General features: G+C 54.6%; 2 protein-coding genes across 4 annotated transcripts; one reads left to right on the top strand and one right to left on the bottom strand.

Annotated features, from left to right (window-relative positions):
- Positions 1-49: 49 nt before the first annotated feature.
- On the bottom strand, positions 50-14220 carry ALDH16A1 (aldehyde dehydrogenase 16 family member A1). 2 transcript variants are annotated; one of them, XM_089902553.1, is made up of 18 exons: positions 13522-14218; positions 13072-13261; positions 8590-8692; positions 7813-7939; positions 6931-7109; positions 6770-6847; positions 6492-6673; positions 6252-6404; positions 5359-5544; positions 5032-5127; positions 4693-4829; positions 4427-4532; positions 4211-4341; positions 3688-3855; positions 3248-3449; positions 1667-1852; positions 1215-1337; positions 50-636 (listed from the first exon to the last, which is right to left on the bottom strand). In XM_089902553.1, the coding sequence occupies exons 2-18, from the start codon at positions 13159-13161 to the stop codon at positions 475-477; spliced, it is 2409 nt and encodes an 802-aa protein (XP_089758679.1). In that variant the 5' UTR covers positions 13162-13261; positions 13522-14218; the 3' UTR covers positions 50-474. The 2 variants fall into 2 exon arrangements, with proteins under 2 accessions (XP_089758679.1, XP_089758680.1); XM_089902554.1 differs by lacking the exon at positions 3688-3855 and having other exon boundaries at positions 13072-14220.
- PIH1D1 (PIH1 domain containing 1) lies at positions 13047-18543 on the top strand. Of its 2 annotated transcripts, none has more exons than XM_022585100.2 (10): positions 13047-13219; positions 14091-14184; positions 14631-14697; positions 15316-15495; positions 16629-16690; positions 16783-16864; positions 17240-17369; positions 17600-17675; positions 18034-18177; positions 18420-18543. In XM_022585100.2, the coding sequence occupies exons 2-10, from the start codon at positions 14095-14097 to the stop codon at positions 18459-18461; spliced, it is 873 nt and encodes a 290-aa protein (XP_022440808.1). In that variant the 5' UTR covers positions 13047-13219; positions 14091-14094; the 3' UTR covers positions 18462-18543. The 2 variants fall into 2 exon arrangements, with proteins under 2 accessions (XP_022440808.1, XP_089758695.1); XM_089902569.1 differs by lacking the exon at positions 13047-13219 and adding an exon at positions 13304-13400.
- Positions 18544-21311: the final 2768 nt, after the last annotated feature.

A 21311-nucleotide genomic window follows, 5' to 3' on the forward strand; every position in this document is an offset into this window, starting at 1 on the left:
CATCTGGAGCTTGAAACGGACACGGTGGTAGGAGCACCATGGAACTGGCTAAAGTTACTTAACCATGGATTTTATTTTATTCCAGAGAGCTACTGTATTTTATTTTCACCAGCACACCACAGATCCTGAGGCAATGCAGAGGCAGAGAAAACCAGGGAGCAGGAGCCACTGGATAGAAAAGACCAGAAGAGACAAGAGTCGCTGCGGCCCTGTCCAAAGGTTCTTAGAGTCCCTTGTATCTAGTGCACAGACACTGAGTTGTCCTGGCGCCAGCCCATGTGGCTGCTGAGTCTCAGAACTGAAGTGGCCTCAACAGCCCAGAAGTTGCTATTTCCTCCCTTCCTCCCCTCAGAAGCACAGCCAAGATTGGTCAGAGTTTATTGGAACCATAATAAGAGGAAAGTTCCAGACGTCTGGCATCGGTTGGGGTCCATCTGTCCTCTGTCCAAGATGGAGTGGGTGGCACTTGGGCAATCAGTCCCCCATGGGCAGCCACAGGGCCTTGGTCCGTGCTGCCCGAAGCCCCAGCTCTGGGCCTGCCCCCTCGGCGTCCTGATCCCAGGCCCGCGGGCAGCCTCTGTTCACCCACACTGGCTTGAGGTTTCCTGCTGAGGCCCATTCCACAAACTGGGAGCCCTGGCGTGGGGAGATGGGGGGGCGTGGTCAGCATTTCCACTGGCTTGGTTGCTAAGCAGCCGCTTCTTTGGCAACAAGGACTATTATTGAGGAGGGGCCTAAAGGCTTGCCTAGGCTCTGTGGCTAGAACGTTCAGCTCCTAGAAAGCAAACCTTCCAGATGCTGAGGGAAACAAGGTTGACCTTTACGGCTATGGAACTTCTTCCCCTTTAACAGCCCACACTCAAAGGAATGGGGCCCGAAGTTATCGATAACAAGGAGTTCCCATCTGTTACCATCAGGAGGTTTAAGAGGGTGGACTGTAGGCTTCTGACACTGTTGCTAGGGTGTGGTCCTTAGCAATGGGTTGTCCAATGAGATTAGGTCTTTGGGCTAGGCAGGATCTCAGGCCCTTGCTGCTAAAGAGATCCTCTTCCTTAGCAACCAAGGCTGTAAAGGGGCAGGATCTCAAAACGTGGTTGCCAAGGAGTTTCTCTCCCTTAGCAATGGGTGTTCTAAGGGGGTGCAGCCATGTCCCCAGAAAAGGAAGAGTTTATTGGTGAAGTTTAAGACACTGGAGATGGCAAAACAAAAGGTACCTGGGCAGATCCGAAATACCACAGGGCCTGGATGTCCTGGTGCAAGGCCAGGCAGCGGGTCAGGTGGTCCCGGTCTCCTGTCACCACATTCACCAGGCCCCCTGGCAACAAGGTGGCCATATCCTAGGGGATGGGACAGTGGGTCACCCAGGGTTGGGAGGGAGTCAGAGACCCCCAGGGCTGTCGGGGAGGGTGAAGAATGGGCAAATGGGGAGTGGCCATGGGGGTCCTGGAAGGAATGGGACTGGGGTCATGACTGGTGAAGGCTCACAGTCTGGAGAGAACCATCACTGGGTCTATGAGGAGTGAAGGTTTTGTGCCAGGAGGCAGGTTACCATGGTTACCAAGGGGGTGGGGAGAGAGCTGAGCTCCTGCAGGTCTTGGGGCATCTTTCATCCATCTGCTGCTCCACAGGCTGCTGGGAGCAGCAGCAGGCAGGCAGGCGACTGTACCTGGCAGACCTCCAAGGCAGGGATGGGACAGGCCCCGCTGGGCACCAAGACCACAGTGTTGCCGTGGGCCAGAGCAGGGGCCAGCAGAGACACGAAGGCAAGCAGGGGCCACTCTTCCGGGCACACAATAGCCAGCACACCCAGAGGTTCCTGCAGCCGAAGCACGGGGCCTTTCAGCCCTGCTACCTGCAGGGACAGGCAGGAGGTCAATGGCGGGGCAGGGGAGCCTGACTGCCCTCCTTTGGTCTCCTCTATCACCCACCCTTTTTCTCCTCTCATCCCCAACTTTGCTTCTCCATAACAACTCCAATCATAATAATAAAACCAGGTGTTATTTCAGAGCATAGACTCTGGAGCCAGATGCTGGGTTCACATCAGCTGTGTGACCTTGGGTGAGTTACTTAACCTCTCTGGGCCTCAGTTTCCCATCTTTAAAATGAGGATAATAATAGTGCCTACCTCAGAGATTTGCTGTTAAGATAGAATGAGTTAATATGTGTAGAGGTCTCGAAATCTAGCCTATAGGTTTGTGTGTGTGTGTGTGTGTGTTATGTTAAATTTATTTATTTATTTATTTTTGGCTGCGCTGGGTCTTCGTTGCTGCGCACGGGCTTTTTCTAGTTGCAGAGAGCGGGGGCTACTCTTCATTGTGGTGCGAGGGCTTCTCATTGCGGTGGCTTGTCTTGTTGCAGAGCACGGGCTCGAGGCGCATGGGCTTCAGTAGTTGTGGCTTGTGGGCTCTAGAGTGTGGGCTCAGTAGTTGTGGCGCACGGGCTTAGCTGCTCCTCGGCATGTGGCATCTTCCCAGGCCAGGGATCGAACCCGTGTCCCCTGCATTGGCAGGCGGATTCTTAACCACTGCTCCACTAGGGAGGCCCCTCATGGTGGTTTGGCTTGCATTTCTCCAATGACTAATGATGCAGAGCATTCTTCCATGTGCTTATTGGCCATCCATAAGCAAATATTTTCTGAGCCCTTGGCTACACGTCAGACATTAAATGCTCGGTTCACTTAGTTTTCATAACAACTCCTCAAGGTTGGTACCACTGTATAATTGTATATCATTTATGGAGGAAGCCCAGGTCAAATGACTACCTATCTTTCCATTATCTTTCTATTATCTCTATCCCTGAGTGTGCCCATGCCATTGCTTGAGTCACTGAATCCTCACGTTTTCTTCATTGGACCCACCATACATTTCAGACCAACCTAATATCTATATTTAGCTGCATATTATATATATAAACAAAACAAAAATCACACCAAACAATACTCAGTGCAATGCACTCTATATTTTCTATCCTGTTGTCTTTTGTTAAAAAAGGAAACAAGAACAAAAATACCAAAGCAGGGCTATGACCCACTAAATTGGTTTTATGGCCCAGTAATAGGTCACTAACAACAATTTGAAACACTACTCTATGAGGTGGGCTGGATACCCATTATACAGAGGATGAAATCAAGGTGTAGACAGGTGAGGCCACTGGGGCCGGGACCCCCAGTCTGGCTCATTCCGGAGCCCTTCCTCTGACGCCACTCCAGACTGCCTGCCCTGTCTGCCCGCCCACAGACCCCTCTCACCTGCAGGGTGCAGCCTTGGGTCTGGACGCGGGCCCCCCATGCCCGAAGCCGCCTCACGCTCAGCTCCACCTCCGCCTTGGCGACCTTGAGCTCCACTCCATGCCTCTCCAGCCTCGAGACCAGGGTGGACTCTCGGCGTTGCAGTGCGGCCGCCAGGGCCCACAGTAGGGCTGCTCGGGCCCCTGGCGACTGGCCCACCCAGCTGTGGGTGGACAGGACACATTGGGGGTTGGTTTCCTCATCCTGGCTCTTTCCAGGTGCCCCACCTCTGTCCACAGCTCCTACTCTGGGGGTCCAGGCCTGGGAGCTCAGCCTCCACAGCCCACAGTCCTCGGGGTCCAGACCCCGTGTCCCATCAGCATCAGCTAGTCCTGGGATTTCAGACTCCCCTGACACCCCACGACCCCTGCACTATCTCATGTGACACCTCCGTTCCTTACCCAGGGGCAGCCTGGTGAGCAGCCTCCACGGCACCTCGGATATCCTTGGCTCCACCCTCAGCCACGTAGCCATGGAGATTGCCCTGCGAATCCCGGATGGGCCTGGAGCTCCGGGCCCCAGGAGCCTGGAAACGGCCTCCCACAAAGAGCCCATAGGGGGGTGCTGGGCTGGAGTAGGGTGAAGTGTGAGGGTGGGTGTGTTGGGGCAGGGACTGCTCAGACCCCATCCCCACCCCACAGGATGGACCACTCGAGCTCCCATGAGCCTCTGCGGGACCCCACATTCCTGGCCCCCTGAGTCTCTGGGAGAGCACAGACCTTCATTTAGCAGACCTGAGACTCTCATCAGGCCTGGCGGGTGGGGGTGAGCCGTAAGACCCAGAATGAAATTCTCAGCAGGACTCAGGGACCCCTTGATGGCTCTCAAGAACCTCCCTCCAGTCCATGGAGGAGCCTGCCACAATTTCCCCTCTCCCCTTCCACACTCCAGGAATTCTGAGTTGTGGTCCCTAGAACAGCTCACCTAAGCCCTGTTTCAGGCCCAGCTGGTAGGGTGGAGGGAACAGCAAGGCCAAAGGTGTCATAGTTCAGATTCTCTGACAGGTAGGGCAGGCAGGTAGGGGTCCCTGAGGGCCGCAGATACTCATACAGACCCTGAGAGAGGGATAGAGTCAAGAGAACGTGAGAAGGGCACAAGGTGGATGAAGGGGTGGTGATGGGCAGGGAGGGGTGCACTCACATCTGGCCCCCCGTGCCAGGAAGACCCACTCTCCTTGCAGCCACCTGTTGGCACTGCAGGGTCTCTGAGGCCGTGGGCATTGATCCAGACCGTGCCCATCTGGAGCCTGTGGGGAGGAGGGGACATCAGAGAGAAATGCACAAACTTGAGGTGGGGAGGGGTAGTCAGAGAGGCGGGGAGAGACCCAGAGAGAGGGGAAGACATCAAGACTGAAGCTGGGGCCATCCCAGCAGGGCCCCCTGTGTGCCCAGTGGGTGTGAACTGACCCGTAGGCCAGCTCCAGGGCCTGCCCCAGTCTCTCGCTCCATACGCTGGCACTGCCCCCTCGGGGCGTCCAGTTGGCCACGGCCAGCGCCTCCTTAGCAGTACGGAAAGGGGAGGCCACGACCAGAGGCCACGGAACCTGGAAGGGATGACAAGGGAGCTCAGGCGGCCTGGCCAGTCCCTCCCTCCAACACCCCACCCACTAGGAGTCCAGCCTACAGCAGTCAGCAGCCCCCAGACCCAGTCCAAATGGTCACTCCGGGGGCCTCTGTGCTGTGCCACCCATGTCCGGCTGAGGATGGGTGGATGGCCTAGGGTCTCTGAGACCCTGAGGGGCTTACCTCTGCCTGAGTACATGGAGAGGCTGGAGGGAGGTCAGAGATCAAGGATGCGGGAAAGAATGGGCTGTCTGGAGGCATACTGCCAGCCTGGAAGACCTAGGGAGACAGAGAAATAGATCTGCAAGTTCACTCCAGTCCTCTCCTCCCCAGGGATCCAGGAGTCTGGACCCCAGACCCCTCCTCCCTCAGACCCAGGAGTCCAGCCCGCAGGCCCTCCTTGCTCATACCCCGGAGTCCAGGCCCCCAGACCCATCCCTCCCCAGACCCAGGAGTCAGATCTTGAGGTCCCTCCTCCCCCAGCACCCCAGAGTCTGTGCCCAGGCTCACCTGTGCACCCTGGCTCTGGGCCTCGCGCACATAGCGCTGGGCCAGGTCACGTGCAGCAGCTCCCCGGGCCCCCATGTCCACGGCTCCGTCTAGCCCTCGGCCACCGCGAAGCCGCCCCATCCGCGCCTGGAGGCGCCTCATTGTCTCATCCCACACAGACTCCTGGATGAGAAGTCTGAGTCCCCCCTGTTAGGAAAAGGGAGGGATAGGGTGGGCAAACTCAGAGCCTACATGGGTGGGTCACAACCCCGCAGAGGGCCAAGCCTGGGGGACATATGTGCACAGATCAGAGGAGGGTCAGGGAGAAGTGGCCGAGGACCAGGAGACTCCCTGAGGCCCCAAATCCCAGGGAGGATGTGGAGTTACAGAAAGCTGGTGACGCAGAGCGAAGAGAGACGCTAGAAAACTAGGACATGGACACTCAGAAAAATGAAGAGTCCTAAAGAACAACAGACACAGAGCCCCCGAGCCTGGAAGCCCAGGAGAGCCGGGAACGTGGAGATTCAGAAACTCGAGAGGATGAGGACCTTCACACGCGATGGTCTACAGATAAGAGTTTGGAGACACAAAGAACTGAAAAGTAAAACAAATGAAGGGACTTCCCTTGTGGTCCAGTGGTTAAGACTCCGTGCTCCCCATGCATGGGGCCCGGGTTCCATCCCTGGTCAGGGATCTAGATCCCACATGCATGCCGCAACTACGAGTTCACATGCCACAACTAAAAGATCCCGCATGCCACAACGAAGATCCCACACGTGGCAACGAAGATCCTGCATGCCGCAACTAAGACCCAGCACAGCCAAATAAATTAATTAAAAAGTAAATAAATAAAATAAATGAAGTCATGGGGCCCCAGGGTCTGGAGACAGACAGGCCCAGCCCCCAGGTCTCACCGGGCTGCGGTCAGACCAGGCTGCATCCACGACGCCCTCCACGGCCGAGTCCACATCCGCCGTCTCCATCAGTAGCAGCAGCGACTCAGCCCCCAGTGCCAGGCCCAGCTCGGGACCCTGGCCCGCCAGGGCCCGCCGTAGGGCACGACCATCCTATGGGACCCACGCAGGGGTCAGCAGTGGGGAGGAGCATTCCAGCCCCCCAGCTGTGTCCAGACACCCTCCCACCCCTGAAGATACCTCGATGGCTCCACAGAAGGCCACCTTCTGGACTCCAGGCTGTGAGGCCAGGACAGGCCCCAGGGAGGCAGGGCCACTGATCACATTGAGGATTCCTGGGAACTGGCCTAGCTCCCCTGCCAGCTGGGCCACAAGAAGGGGCGTCGGAGAGGCTGGGGGCACGAGGACCACCACAGTGCAGCCTGGGGAAGGCAGGCAGCTCAAGGACCCTGGAGTCCAGACCCCCGGCCCCCTTCTCCCTCAGACCCCGGAGTCCCAACCCCCAGCCAATCATTTACCCACAGCCAGGGCAGGGCAAATTCTCCACATCATCTCAAGGAAGCAAAATGTGGGTGGCAAGATGAGACCAATCACTCCTGCAAGAACAAATGAGACTGGCGCAGGCACTGCTGGATGGTGAGGGAGGAGGGGGCTTGGGGCTGGGACTCCTGCTTCTCACCCAGGGGTTCCCAGCCTGCCAGCGCCTCCTCCTGGGTGTGTGCCTGGACTGCATGGTGCTGGAGCAGCTGCTGGGCCAGAGGGACATCCCTGTCTCGAACTTCTCGAATGGCCCGTCCAGTAACCAGGGACTCCAGGGTCCACAGCAGCCGCTGGTGCTTCTGGATCATCTTGGCCAGCCTGTGGAGCAAGCAGGGGGGATGGTCATTTTTTTCCTTTTTCCTTTTCCTTGGCCGCCCGCACGGCTTGAAGGATTTTAGTTCCCCGACCAGGGATCGATCCTGTGCCCCATGCAGTGGAAGCACAGAGTCCTAACCACTGGACCGCCAGGGAAGTCCTGGGATGGTCATTTCCCACTGCCCCTTGGCCTGATAGAGTCCTGGAAGTACAATCCCCAGGAACCCCTGGGGCATCAGCACTATTTACCAGTGGTGGAGGGCACCAAAGATGTATGGGAAATGTAGTCTGGTAAACACTCAAAACCTCAGGGTGCTGTGTAAAGATCTTGGCCACCTGTAACCCCCAAATGTGCTAGGAAATGAAAGCTTAGCCTTTAAGTTCAATTGTTCTTTGGGAAATGGAATCTTTGTCTCTAACTTCCCCAAGAATGTGCTGGAAAACAGTTTCAGGAGCTTCACCAGGCCCAGTGAGCTGTTGAGAAATGGCGCCCAGATGAGTCCCAAGGGTATGGTGGGAAACAGGCTTTGTCATTTCTAGTCCCAGCGAACAGTGAGAAATGGATGTTTTAGCTGCTAAAGGCTCAAAGGCATGCTGGGTATATGAGTCTTAGCAGCCAGTGAATTCAGTGGGATATTGGGAAATATAGAGTCTTTGTTCTCAAATCCTTCTCCATCTCCTGGGGTCCAAACCTCAAGTGCATCACCTGGTCAGATGCTGGGCCCGAAAGGCTCCAGGTTGTGTGCTCCAGTTCTCCAACGAGGTCCTGGCAGCCTCCACGGCTCCTGCCACATCCTCCGTCTGTGCCTGGAGGCAACTGGCCAAGTTCTCTCCTGGGGAGATGAATGGGGGGAACCCAGTTGGCAGGTGGGGGGAACCCGTGTCAGAACTGGAGGGGGCTGACATTTCTGGAGCCCAGGAGCGCCCCAAGGCAGTAAAGTTGGTCCCCCTACCCCACACAGGTTCTCAGTTTTATCATCTGACAAATGTGGATAAATCTATATAGGTCTTTGCTCTGACTGCCTCCCACAGGCAAGGAAGGGATTTTAGGAGACAGTGACTTCAAAAATGTTCACAGTGGGCTCCCCTGGTGGCGCAGTGGTTGAGGGTCCGCCTGCCGATGCAGGGGACGCGGGTTCGTGCCCCGGTCTGGGAGGATCCCACATGCCACGGAGCGCCTGGGCCCGTGAGCCATGGCCGCTGAGCCTGTGCGTCCGGAGCCTGCACTCCGCAACGGGAGAGGCCACAGCAGTGAGAGGCCCGCGTACCGAGAAAAACAAAACAAAACAAAAAAAAACTGTTCACAGGGACCTGGAACCATAATTAGGAGGACTGTTATCAAGAGGAGCCAGAAATCTCAGCCTTCTTCTCCCACCAGCTGCTCCCTGCTCTCAGGGCCCTGAGCAGAGAGAATGGTATATTGTTGGTGGGTACACCTGGGGTCATAGACACCTCTTTCCCACGACTGGGGGACACCGCATACCTGTGATGGGATCCTGGCAAGGCACTGAACTCCTGTGTTCAGGCTTTAACCACCGTCCGTTAACATAGTGACCCAAGTGCCGGTCCTGGGTGTCCAGCCAGGCCTGGGGGAGGTGGAGAGAGTTCAAAGGGGTCTGAGAGGCAGCTGGAGGAGCTCTATCCCTACCCAGAGTCCTCTGGGAAGAGAATACCTGCCCCCTTTGCCCCATCAGTTATTTTCCCGTGTAGGAGGAAAATACACATAAACATTACATAACATGAAATTCACCATTTTAAAGTGTAAATTCAGGGCATTTTCTAACAATACAGTCACAACGTTGTGCAACCATCTCCACTATCTACTTTCAGAACATAGGGAATTCCCTGGCGGTCCAGTGGTTAGGACTCCACGCTTCCCCTGCTGGAGGCCCAGGTTCGATCCCTGGTCATGGAACCAAGATCCCACGTGGCGAGCAGCACGGCAAAAGAAAAAAATCCAGAATAGTTCCATCGCCCCAAAAGGAAACTCCATACCCATTAAGAGCTCACCCTCCCTTCTCCCCTGCCCCCAAGTCCTGGCAACAACTAATCTGCTCTCTGTCTCTATGGACTGGCCTATTCTAGACATTTCATACATAAATGGAATCCTACGATACGTGACTTTCTGTGTCTAGCTTCTGTCACTCAGCTTGGTGTTTTCGAGATTCATCCGCACTGTAGCATGGATCAGAATTTCATTACTCTTTATGGCTGTATGATATTCCATTGTCTGGAGAGACCACATTTTCTTTACCCATTCATCAGCTGATGGGCATTTTGGTTGTTACTGCCCTTTGGCTATTGTGAATAGTGTTGCTGTGAATGTTCACGTACAAGTCTTTCTTTGAATACGTCTTTACTTTTTTTGGGCATATATCTCAGAGTGGAGCTGCGGGTCATATAGCAATGCTCTGAGTAATTCATGGAGGAACCACTAAACTGTTTTCCACAGCAACTGCATCATTTTACATTCTCACCAGCAACATATGAGGGACGTCCTATTGACTTTTACATATGGAGAATGTGAACAAAGGATTAATAAAACTTGTTCTCCATGGAGAAATGACCTTGTTGAATAGAAATGACTTTCTATTTCCCTGGAAATCTGATACAATTCAGTTATATTTCTAGACAATATTGACCCCCGACTGGTCCACTGCACCTGGACTGGGAAAACTGGGAATATACCCTAAATATCCAGTGGGAAGCCAGAACTTTGGGGCTTCCTGGAGTGCTCTGCATTCTTGTGATGGGCATGTTCCTTGCCAGGACCCTTGCAATGCCCATGAGACTGTATCACGTGCTCTTTGGGAGGTGGGGCTTTTAAGCCAGGTGACTCCCATACCTTCCCACGTGAGATGGCGTTCCCTCCCACCTCAGCTGTCATCACTCGGGAAGGATGTGACACCCCCCCCCGCCCCCCCACTGAAGACACAGGCCTGATGCTGCCTTGCCAGGTGAAGTTTATTTGGCTGTGAAGTGCCTAACTGAGCCCAAGGTAGGGAGTCCCTGGAGCCTGGGGCCACATGGCCTGGGTTTGAATCGTGGCTCTGAAACTTCCTTGTTGTGCAGTTCTTAGCCTGGGTCTTAAAATACCCTGGTCTCGGCTAACCCATCTGGAAGATGGAGATAATCACAGTCTCTCCCTATTTCACATGACAGTGATGAGAATTAAATGGATCCATATGTGTCATAGGCTCAGAACAGCACTTACTTAAGACTTCCTATTCATTTTATTGCATTTCATTCTCCCTGTCTGTTTCCTGTTTCTTTCTCTCCCTGTCTTCCCTAAATCCTTTCTAAATCCAAGACATCCTTTCCACTTTTTCCTTCTGCACACTGGTTTTTGTTGTTGTTGTTTTTGGCCGTTGGCTTGCGGGATCTTAGTTCCCCGATCAGGGATTGAACCCGGGCCCCCTGCAGTGAAAGCGAGGAGTCCTAACCACTGGACCACCAGGGAATTCCCCGAACTGTTTTCTCTTAGCATCCCTGATGCCTTAGTCTCCTGATTTTTCTCTTAACCTACCAACTGGGCCTCCTCATTTTTCTTTAAAGTAAAAAAAAATTTTTTTTTTTTGGCTGTGCTGGGTCTTCACTGGGGCGTGTAGGCTTCTTCGCTGTGGGTTTCTCTCTAGTTGCGGCGCACGAGTGCAGTTGCCCCGTGGCATGTGGCATCCTAGTTCCCCGACCAGGGTTGAACTCGCGTCCCCTGCGTTGGCAGGTGGATTCTTAACCACTGGATCACCAGGGAAGCCCCCCAAATTTTTAAGTAAAGTAAAAATTCATAAGTTTCAAATTCATAGATGCCCCCCCGACGGAAAGACACATTTTTGAAACAGTCGGGCATATATGAACATGGGCTGGGCACTAGATAATACTAAAGAATGACTGTTAATGTTAAAACAGCCTGGTGGTTATGTTACAAAATGAGTCCTTACCTGTTAGAAATGAAGATTCAAATACTTATGGGAAAATAACATGACATCTGGGTTTTAAATCACTCCAGGAAAAAAAAGAGAAAACAAAGAGATACAACATTGGATGAAATGTTGATGATTGTTGACATTGAGTGATGACGGGTAAATGGGAGTTCATAATTTAAGTACTCTGTGTGACTTTGCAAAATTTCCCCCCCCAAAGAAAAATAGAACCCAGAAAGAATGTTCCACAGGGTCCTGGCAGGCCACCCTGGTGTGAGAAGAGGGCCCTGGTGGAGACTAGGAACTCACGACTTGTCTAAAAACACAGTTAGCTATTGGAGCCAGATAATCTTTGTCAGGGTATGTGAGCCAAAGGTTGCCAAACTTTGGAATTTTATTTTCAAGAGAAGCTGGAATCCCGGATGTTTACATGAAATTACTTGTCCACTAATTCACATTTTAAAAAATAAAGTTCAGGCCAAAGAAAACATGTTTGTTGGTTGAGTCTGGCCCACAGATTGTAAGACTGAGCTGGGGGGCGGGGTGGGGGGATGGGGGGCATGGGCTCTGGAATCCCAGGGCTCAGGTTCAAATCTCATTTTCACATTTTTTAAGATGTGTTGACTGTTGGCAAATTACTTACCTCTTTAAGCTTCTGTCTGCTATCACTAAAGTAATGACAATAATCCCCTCTCACAGCTGTTTTGGGGATTAAATGAGATCATGCTGAACACAGAGGCTGGCGCATAGAAAGCACCCAATAAACATAAGCTATTATCACATTATTGCTATTTCAGAATAGTCCATCTCTAACCAACCTCCAAGTATGGGAATTCTCTATACTCCATCCCAGATCCTCTTATCTGAGTCTACACTAGATAATCTCATCATTCCCACCATTCAATTATCTTCCTACTGTGAGGACGCTGTCTCTAGGCCTGAGGCTCAGGCACAAGTAGTATTTGACTCCTGCACATGGCCCAAGGCTTTCCCTCTCACCATCACCATGTGATAACCAAGCCCATAGTCTTTCCCAACCTTTCTGTCACCCTACTCCTCTTGGGTTCACCATGGGGTGGGGGGGAGGACAGAGACAGCCAAACCCAGACCCGAGGTATTGTCCTTGTCCTCTCAATACCCCAAACCCTGTTCCTCCTGCATCTCTGCCTCATCTCTTCTCCATCTCTACAGTCCGCACCAGGCTCTGGTCTCATCTTCTTCCACGTGGACCACTGTTCTAACCTCCTCTTTCCCTCCAGAGAAGCCCAAGCTTCTCACACCTAGGTGCTAGAGGGCCCTGTGAGATCAGGATGGCTCCATGGGGGAATTCTGAGGGGGCTGGGTAACTATACAAAATCCGAGGCACCGAAGTTATACATGGGAACCCCAAGATCGTTCTGGGGGACCCTGAGGGATTACGGGAGTCTTAGGGAAGTTCTGAAGTACACGGAGGGATCACGGGAGCCCCACGGGGTTATTCTGCGGGGTTGAAGGTAATTACAGGAAGTTCTGATGTATTCTGGGATTCCGAGGGTTCCCGAGATTATAGGAACCCCACAAGTATTGACGTGACCCTGAAGACTCACGGGGGCTCCGCGGAGGTCTCCGGACGACCAAGGGAGCCCCCCCCAGGAATTCCGAGGGACCCCGGGGGCCATAGGATATTCTGAGGAATCACGGGAAGTCTACGCCCACAGGAATTCTGAGTCCCAGGGGATCACAGGAAGCTCTGAGGCGGCCCTGAAGAATCACAGAAGCCCCTCGGGGGATTCTGCAGAATAGGAGAAGCACCACCTTGAGTTTTGGACCGTGGAACACGACAGCCACTAGGGCTCGCGAGAACAGACTAAAGGGCTAACAGGCAGCAACCGTAAAGGCTCAAGGGAACGTCCTCCGGGGTGGATCCTAAGGAGCGGCGGGAATCACGGGAGCTGAGAGGGGCGGAGCTGCTGAGCTGCCGCGGTGGATCACGGGAGTCCGCGCTCAAAACGGGGCCCGGCGGACTGGGAAGGGGGATGGGCAGCGCCGGCCGGGCAAGCCCTCACCAATGCGCATGCGTGGCTCTCCGGCACCGGTCCGTATTCCAGCGTGGTGAAGATCTCGCAGGCGCGGGATCCTGTGCGCGTCGCAGCCATCACGCTCCCAGGCCGCTTTCCACGGACTGCGGGACTCTCTCCCCAAGGGAACCTCGAGGTCTGAAGGGCGGCACCGCCCCCTCCAGGCCAAAGGGCGGGGCTACAGGAAATAGAGCGTAATCCCGCCTTAGGACCCGGTGACTCCGCTTATAGGTCTGCGCCGGGAAGTGTAGTTTGGAGCATGCGCATTCCTCAAAGCTGGGGGAGTGGGGAACGAAAATATGGATGCCTTCAAATAGGTACGAGGCCTCCAGATTTAGAAGAGTGGCCGTATTGGCGTCTTCCCACCACCCTGTTCATATTGGAGACCGAAAGTGCAGCTTTTAGCCCGAAATATCTTTACTCGAGAATCTAATCTACCTCTGGGGACGAGGTGATTGTTCAGAGATCAGAAGGGAGTCCTTTAGGATGGACACTGAAGTTAAGGTTTTAGAAGTGTGCCAGCTTTGCCCAGTAACCCGGCCAGATGTGGCTGTAGAGAAGGAGCGGAAGTGTGGCTTTAATCCACATCGGAAGTGTGGCGTTTAGTGGCCCTCTGGATTAGTTTTGATTGGTTGAGGTGAAGGGCGCGGCTTCAGATTTAGACTAGATTGTTCTGTGATTGGTACCGAATGCGGTTGCAGGAGAGATGAAGGAGCGTTGGGGTAGTCGGAAGTGTGGCCTACCCAAGTTCCTGGCTACGCAGAGACCAGAAGAGTGGCTCTCATTTAAACACTTGGCACATAGGGCTTAGAGGGCATCTAGAGACATTGGCTCCCAAGAGATTTGATGCAGTATCTGACCTGAGTGAAACTGTAGTCTCAGGCCAGATTCTTAGATTTGCGTACAGAATTGTGGGTGTCGGGAGTCGGTTGAGGGCCCGGGAGCAGGCCTCAGAGTTCGGATCCAACCGAAGGTTGTTGCTGAGGACGCCTAGGTCTCTTCCCCAGGGCCATGGCCGACTTGAAGCTGCTGGTACCGGAGCTAAACGAGGCAGAGACGATGAGCGCTGAGACGGCGCGTTTCGAGGAGCTGCTGCTGCAGGTGCGGACTGAACGGACTCCTGGGTCCCTGAGGATTTGGGGGGGGAGGGAGGGAGGGAGGGAGGGAGAGAGAGAGGGAGGGAGGGAGGGAGGGAGGGAGGGAGGGGGAGAGAGAGAGAGAGAGAGAGAGAGAGAGTGTGCGCACTCAGAAACGGGACTACAGTTCCCAGAATGCACTGGCGGCGGGGGTGGTGGTGGAGCAACAGTGCCTACGGGAGTTGTAGTTCCTTAACTACTACTACTGCTAGCTGTTCGCTAGTCTCTGGAAGAAATGGGAGTGGGATCAGGGTTGTCCTTCGAGTTCCTCAAAGTAGGAAGGGGACATAGTATGTCGTATGCCCTGCCTAGCTCATATACATAAAAATTGCTCACTAAACATTTGAGGAACAAATGAGGGGGTTCTGACAGCACAAACGCCAAGCCTGGACGTTGTTTTCTTTCACACAGGCCTCCAAGGAGCTCCAGCAAGCCCAGACAAGCAGACCAGAATCTACACAAATACAACCTCAACCTGGTGAGAAAGACAGAAAGCCAAAGAGAGAGGGATAGCGTCCCAGAGAGAGGTGGTCACAGACTGGGGGCAGGGGACATAGGGAAAAAAGAGAGGAAGGAGACACAGTAGTGGTGTGTAGAGGTCTTGGGTGATGGGAGTGAACGGAAACCCAGAGAGAGCAAGGAAGGGACTGAGATCCAAAGAGAGGAGGGGTAAGGGGGAGGGATAAATTGGAAGATTAGGATTGACATATACACACTAATATATATAAAATAGATAACTAATAAGGACCTACTGTATAGCACAGGGAACTCTACTCAATACTCTAATGACCTATATGGGAAAATAATCTAAAAAAGAGTTATATATATGTATAACTGACTCACTTTGCTGTTCAGCAGAAAGTAACAACATTGTAAATCAACTATACTACAATAAAAATTTAAAAAGAAAAGAGAGATGTGGGGTGACTAGGTGGACAGGACTCAAAGACAGAGAGTCAGAAATCCCAGGGGCAGGAAGGGGAACAGACCCAGAAAGTGGAGGACTAATACTCTAGGAGGGGGACAGATCAAAAGAAGGATGGACACTGAGACCCATGCAGAGACAGATGGTCAAGGACAAACCCATTCCCATCAGGTTTCTGCATAAAGACCAACTCATCTGAAGGGAAGGTTTTCATCAACATTTGTCACTCTCCCTCCATCCCTCCTCCCGCTGACTTGACCGAGGATGAGCTGCTTCAAATGCTGGAGGAGGACCAAGCCGGGTTTCGCATCCCCATGAGTCTGGGAGAGCCGCATGCCGAACTGGATGCAAGTCAGTGCCTTGAGAGGACCCAGGAATCTAGCCCCCTCGGTCCTTTCTTCCCTAGAATCCAGGGCCCAGGACCCTCCTCCCTCGGGACCTAGAAACCTGGCACCCCTGTACTGATCCTTTTCCCCATGGCATATCCCTAGCCTCCTGGGCATCCAGAACTCTCACTGGACAGTCCTGGTCCTGCTCACCTGGCCAGGCTGGCACTTCTCCCTGCCCCACCCCAGGGCAAGGGAGGGCTGGTCAGGTGCTCATTAGCTGATCTCCTGGCTGTAGTCCTCGGCCAGCCCTAACTCATCCCTGTTTTCTCCTCCACCCTCTCCTCTGTCTCTGTGTCTCTGCCTTGTCTCACCTCTGTCTCTGTGGAGTTTCTGTCTCTATCTCCTTGTTTTTTCAATTCACATATGTCCCCTGAAGCCTCCTGGGATGAAGCTTTGGCCAGTGCCCTGGGGAGTAGGGACTTATCAAAACCCAGAACCTGCCCTTGAGAAACTCTCAGTCATGGGTGAGGATGAAGGAGGCAGATGTGATTTCAATGTGGTGTGACTCTGTGCTGTGCTCGGGGTGGGGTGGGGGCCTCTTCACTCCCACTTAGGGATCAGGGAAGGCTTCCTGGAGCAGGAGACGTCGGATATAAGATTTAAAGGAACCAGAGCAGTTCATCAGGCCAAGACAGAAAAGAGGGTTCTAGGCAGAGAGGACAGAGGGGTCCAGAGGCCGGAGAGAAATGATTGAATTGAATTGATCAGTAATCAAGAGTGACTGGAAGAAATTTAAAGGGATGAGGTTGCTGGAGAAGTGACCTCTCTCCAGGTGGGAGGGGCAGACCACACAGGGCCTCCAGTGCCAGGCTGAAGGACTCAGTCCTCCCCCTGCGGGTGCTGGGGAGCCTTGGGAGGACTATGAACTGGGGAGGGTCAGGGTCAGCTCTGGGACATGGTGGGGAAGGACCAGAGGGGAAGAGACTGGAGGTGGGAGACGAGGCTGGTATGAATCCAGACTGGCAGGCGCGTGTCTTGACTTCCTAATGTCTCTGGGTCTGTGGCTGCTATTCTTGATTGTGTTTTCCTTGGCTGTGCCTGGGCCGTGGGGTTCCCACCGAGGGCTGGGGTCTCACCCCCTTTCTCTCCCGGCAGAAGGCCAGGGTTGTACCGCCTACGACGTAGCTGTCAACAGCGACTTCTACCGGAGGATGCAGGTTGGGGGCGGGGCTGCAGGGGAGGCCTGGGCCGGGGCCTCTCCCTCCATCACCCAGCCCTCCCACATCTCTTCTCCCTCTTTCACTCCTAGAACAGCGATTTCTTGCAGGAGCTCGTGATCACCATTGCCAGGGAGGGCCTTGAGGACAAATACAGCCTGCCACTAAATCCAGGTGAGGGGCGGGGCCTGGGCCACAGGGAGGAGCCAAACCTGGAGGAGCTTGCGGCCCCTGGGAGAAGTGGGACTAGTGTGGGCAGGGATTATATTAGCCCCTGGGCTGTGGAGTCCAGGGAGAGGGATGTGTGAGTCTTGGGAAGGGGGAGAGAGAGGAGGCAGGGGTCTTGGAGAGCCTCGAGGGGCGGGGCTAAGGCAGGCACACCTCCTAAAGTCAAGCTTGGGGGTGTGGTCAGATCCCTGGTATCCTCGGCAGAGGGCAGAGCCTCTCCCATGAGGCTCTCGCAGTGCAAGACCCCCTTCTTCCTCTAGGGGAGGGAGCAAAGGACACCCTGAGCCATGTGACCTTTGATCCTGTGCTCCTTCCCCTCAGAGTGGCGTATATTGAAGAACAGACCTTTCCTGGGCTCTATCTCCCAGCAGAATATCCGCTCCCAGCAGCGTCCTCGGATCCAGGAGCTGGGGAACCTGTACATGCCCGACTCCCCAAGACCTGAGAAAGGGTGGGCATTCAGTGGGCTCCCTATCTCCTGTCTCCCCGACATTCTTTGGAATCTCTCCCGCCATCCTGTAGGTGTTGGTGTCCTGGGGCTCTGGGAACCCAGAGGGAGGAGAAGCAGAACTCCCTCTGGGAAGGTGTCCTGAGGCTGCAGGGCTGGGAGGGAGAAAGAGAGGGAGCGGCCCTGGTAAAGACCTGGCGGCTTTCTGAGTTCTGGGTCTGGTTCCTCCCCAGCCCTGAGAAGCCTCACCTGAACCTCTGGCTGGAGGCCCCTGACCTCCTCTTGGCCGAAATTGACCTCCCCAAACTGGTGAGTGCACCCTCCACCAGAGTAGGAGAATGAGGTCTGGAAGGGTCGGGGTCTTGGAGGGGGAGTGATGTGGGCTTGTTGTCAGACCTGTGTGAGCCTGGCCAGTGCTGCGCTCGGAGCAGGTTGCCTCCTCCGTCCCATGGGGGTCTCAGGCCCACTTCCGGTGCTGTCCTGAGGATGCCCAGTGCATCGTAAGTGCTCAGTCATAAACCTGTAATTACTGTGTCCCACCTTTTTCTTGGGAGGTGAGACTCTTTAAATATGGTATCCCGACACGCGAGAGTTCTCTCACTGGTCTGTGTCCTTATCGTCCTGTTGCTGGGGAGGGAAGGGTGGGCTGATTCCACTGCATCCCCAGGAAGGCGCTCTGGGACTGTCGCTGGAGGTCGGGGAGAATCGCCTGGTGATGGGGGGCCCCCAGCAGCTGTACCATCTGGATGCCTACATCCCCCTGCGAATCAGCTGTGATGAGAGCAAGGCAGCCTTCCATCAGAAGAGAAAGGTACCTGGGGGGCTGGGAGTTGTGGGGAACCAGGGACACTTGGGGACCTGGACCCCTGGGTCTGAGGGGGGAGGAGCTGGGGACCTGGACCCCTGGGTTTAAGGGAGGAGGGACTGGGGGCCTGGACTCTGGGTCTGAGGGGGGAGGGGCTGGGGGGTCTGGATCCTGGGTCTGAGGGAGGAGGGGGCTGGGGGCTGGATCCCCAGGTCCTGAACCTCTTTCCCCTTCCTCTCTCTCCTCAGCAATTGATGGTGGCGATGCCCCTTCTGTCCATGCCTTCTTGACTGGGTGTCTCCCTGTGCTTCTACATGGAGGGAAGAGGATGGTGGCTTCCCTAAAATTGAAATAAAAGATTTTTGCCTTTGTTCTTTGTCTGGCTAGGAGTAAATGGGGAGTGGGAGGGAAGAGGGACATTGGACTGGAATCCCATGGAGGTTTCTCCGCCAGCTCAGGCCTCGTCCTCTCCCCCGATCCTCTCCCTGGCCTCCTGGCCTCTAGTCTCTCCCCTTGTTTCTCTCAAGGCCCCAGAGCTGCCCTTGCCCCTCTCCTGTTCACAGCCCCTCTTTGGCTCCCCAGCGCCCCTAGGAGAAAGTCCAAGCCTCTCAGCTAGCACTCAACGTTCTGTGCTGTCTGGTTGCCTACATGTTCCCTTTTTTTTTTTTCCCCCCACTGCAGGGCACATGGGATCTTAGCTCCCGACCAGGGATCAAACCCATGTCCCCTGCAGTGGAAGTGTGGAGTACTAACCACTGGACCACCAGGGAAGTCCCCCTTCATGTTCCCTTGTGGTCTCTTCCTCCCAGTCACTCAGGCTAGTCATACTGAGCAGTGTCCTGACCGCACCAGTTTTTTATACCTTTTCTTAGTTTCTGCTGTTCCCCTATTTAGTATCCTCTTCTCCAGTACACCTACCCAGGTCTACTCCAGTACCTCTGGTTGTTTGCCCTCACAGGGCACATCTCCTTACTCTACACCCATGCCCTGCCCCGACCCTCCCAGTCATCCCTTTTAGTGAGCTTTTCCTGGGAAGCTTTTCAAACTTCAGGCTTTCTTTGATCTTCCCTGGCTGAGTTAGAATCCTCCTCTGGTGGTCCCCAATACCCAGTGATACTGTCATTAGAGCTATGTCCCCTATGGTGTGACAATGCCTGACACCTAGTAGGAACTCAATAAATATTTGTTGAGTTCATGAATGATTGCCAACACACCTTCCATAGTGAATCCTAGGAGGATAGGTAAATGCAGGAGCCTCAGGGGTAGATGTTGGAAGAACAGCGAGGAGGCCACTGTGGCTGGAACTGAGTGAATTGGGTGGGGAAAGAGGGATTAGATGGTGAGAAGGTGAAAAGGTTTGGGGATGACATTGAGTAGGGTCCCTTGGGCCTCGGAAATAGCGAACTTGGGCGCCGTGTCCACCAGAGGGCGCAACGCAACTTCAGCCCGTTGTCTCAGAGAACTACAACTCCCAGCGGCCCTCGGAGTAAGCGGCCCTTCAGAAGCAAATGGTGAAGTCCAGCGGCCGCTGGGACTTGTAGTTTGCACGGGAACCCTCCGTGGGAGGAAGAACTCATTCCCGGGTCCCGAAAGTGTAGGGCTGGGTCCTCTCTGCCTTCCTCGGTCTCCATGGTGATGGTTCCGGCGAAGGCCCGGGATTTGGCAGCTGCTGGGCCCCCTTCCCACTCCTTCCTCCTCACCATCTGCTCCACCTTCACACCTGGCCCGGAGCCGCGACCGCCGCCTCCGCACCCAGACCGGGGACTCTGTCACCACAGGGTGGCGCGTGTGGACGAATCCGCGGGCTACTCCTCCCTCAGACTCTGGACTCCGAGCCCCAGGCTCCCTCCGCCCTCTGACCCAGGAGTCCCAGACTCCAGCCTCTCCTCCCTGGCAATCCGGGGTTTTCTCAAACATAGGCAAAATTGTGACACTCAGAGGCCCAGCGAGACAAAGCTAGAGGCTGCGGCGGGCAGCGGCTGCCGGGCCACCCCTTCCGTGGCGCCCGCCCGCTGCGCCGGCTGCTCCCTCCCACTCCCTCGCGGACCTGTGTCACATCATGAAAATTTAATCCCAAATGTATTTTTGGCCAGACCCAGGGAGGCAGTGAGGAAAGGAGCACCCTCCTGGGGCCTGGATCTGGCGTCGGAGAGAGGGGCTGGCGGCGAAAGCAGCGGGACAGAACCTGCCAGCGGGCTGGAGACAGGTTGAGGTTCAACCCCAGAGGGGCGGGGCTGGAATTCAGGGGTGGAGTAAGAAATCAGGGGGCGGGGACAGATCCCGGGCGGGGCGGGGACAGATCCCAAAGGGTGGGGCAGAACTCAGGTGCGGGGAGAGGACTCAGTAGCTGGGGACAGAACTCACGGACGTATTCCTGGTGCCGATTCCAGGGGGTGTGGGCAAAAATCAAAGCAGGGACAGATCCCAGGGGAGGGGTCAGAACTCAGGGGTAACGAAATATCAGAGGGGACACCATTCAAGGGGTGGGGACAGAACTCAGGGTGGGGAGAGAACTCAAAGGGCGGAGATAGATCCGAGGCTAGGGAGGGAATAATGACCAGCAACTGGGGGTGGGGGGAGTATAACTATAAGGGATGAACTCAGATGGGAAGGAAATCGGAAATGAAGGAATTGGAAGGGGGGATGCGCCTAGAGGGGAAATAGAACTGGAGGGACATGAAATTCAAAAGGGGAAAATGGAAACAGGTGGATGGGAGTCAAGGGCGAAGAAACTGGATGGGGAAGAACTAGAAGGGACAATGGGTGTATCGAAATGGGGCTTGGAATCTAGGGAGGGGGAAGGAATTCCCTGAATGAGAAAAGAACCCTCTGAATGAGAAAGTTGTAATTGAGGATATGGCAGCCTGGGGATGGAGGGCGCTGGGCAGGATGTGGAGCTGAAGGGCACAGAAATTCGGAGGGATAGGGCTGGGAGGATGAAACGCAAAGGAAATTCAGAGGAAGATGAAACTGTAGGAGATGAAGATGCGGGGACGAAATTAGGGGGAATGAATTGGGGGGAGCAAATCTCAGATGGGGAGGAGAGAAAATCTTGGGTAGAAGGAGCTGGTGGGGGATGGATGAGAGGGGAGTAACTCCGGGAAGGAACAGAACTGGGGGCGATGCAACCCAGACAAGTG

Source organism: Delphinapterus leucas, chromosome 20 (genome assembly GCF_059928025.1).
Source record: "Delphinapterus leucas isolate spDelLeu-1000000601 "Yukka" chromosome 20, BTC_Dleu_Yukka2, whole genome shotgun sequence".
In the NCBI taxonomy this organism is placed as follows: domain Eukaryota; kingdom Metazoa; phylum Chordata; class Mammalia; order Artiodactyla; family Monodontidae; genus Delphinapterus; species Delphinapterus leucas.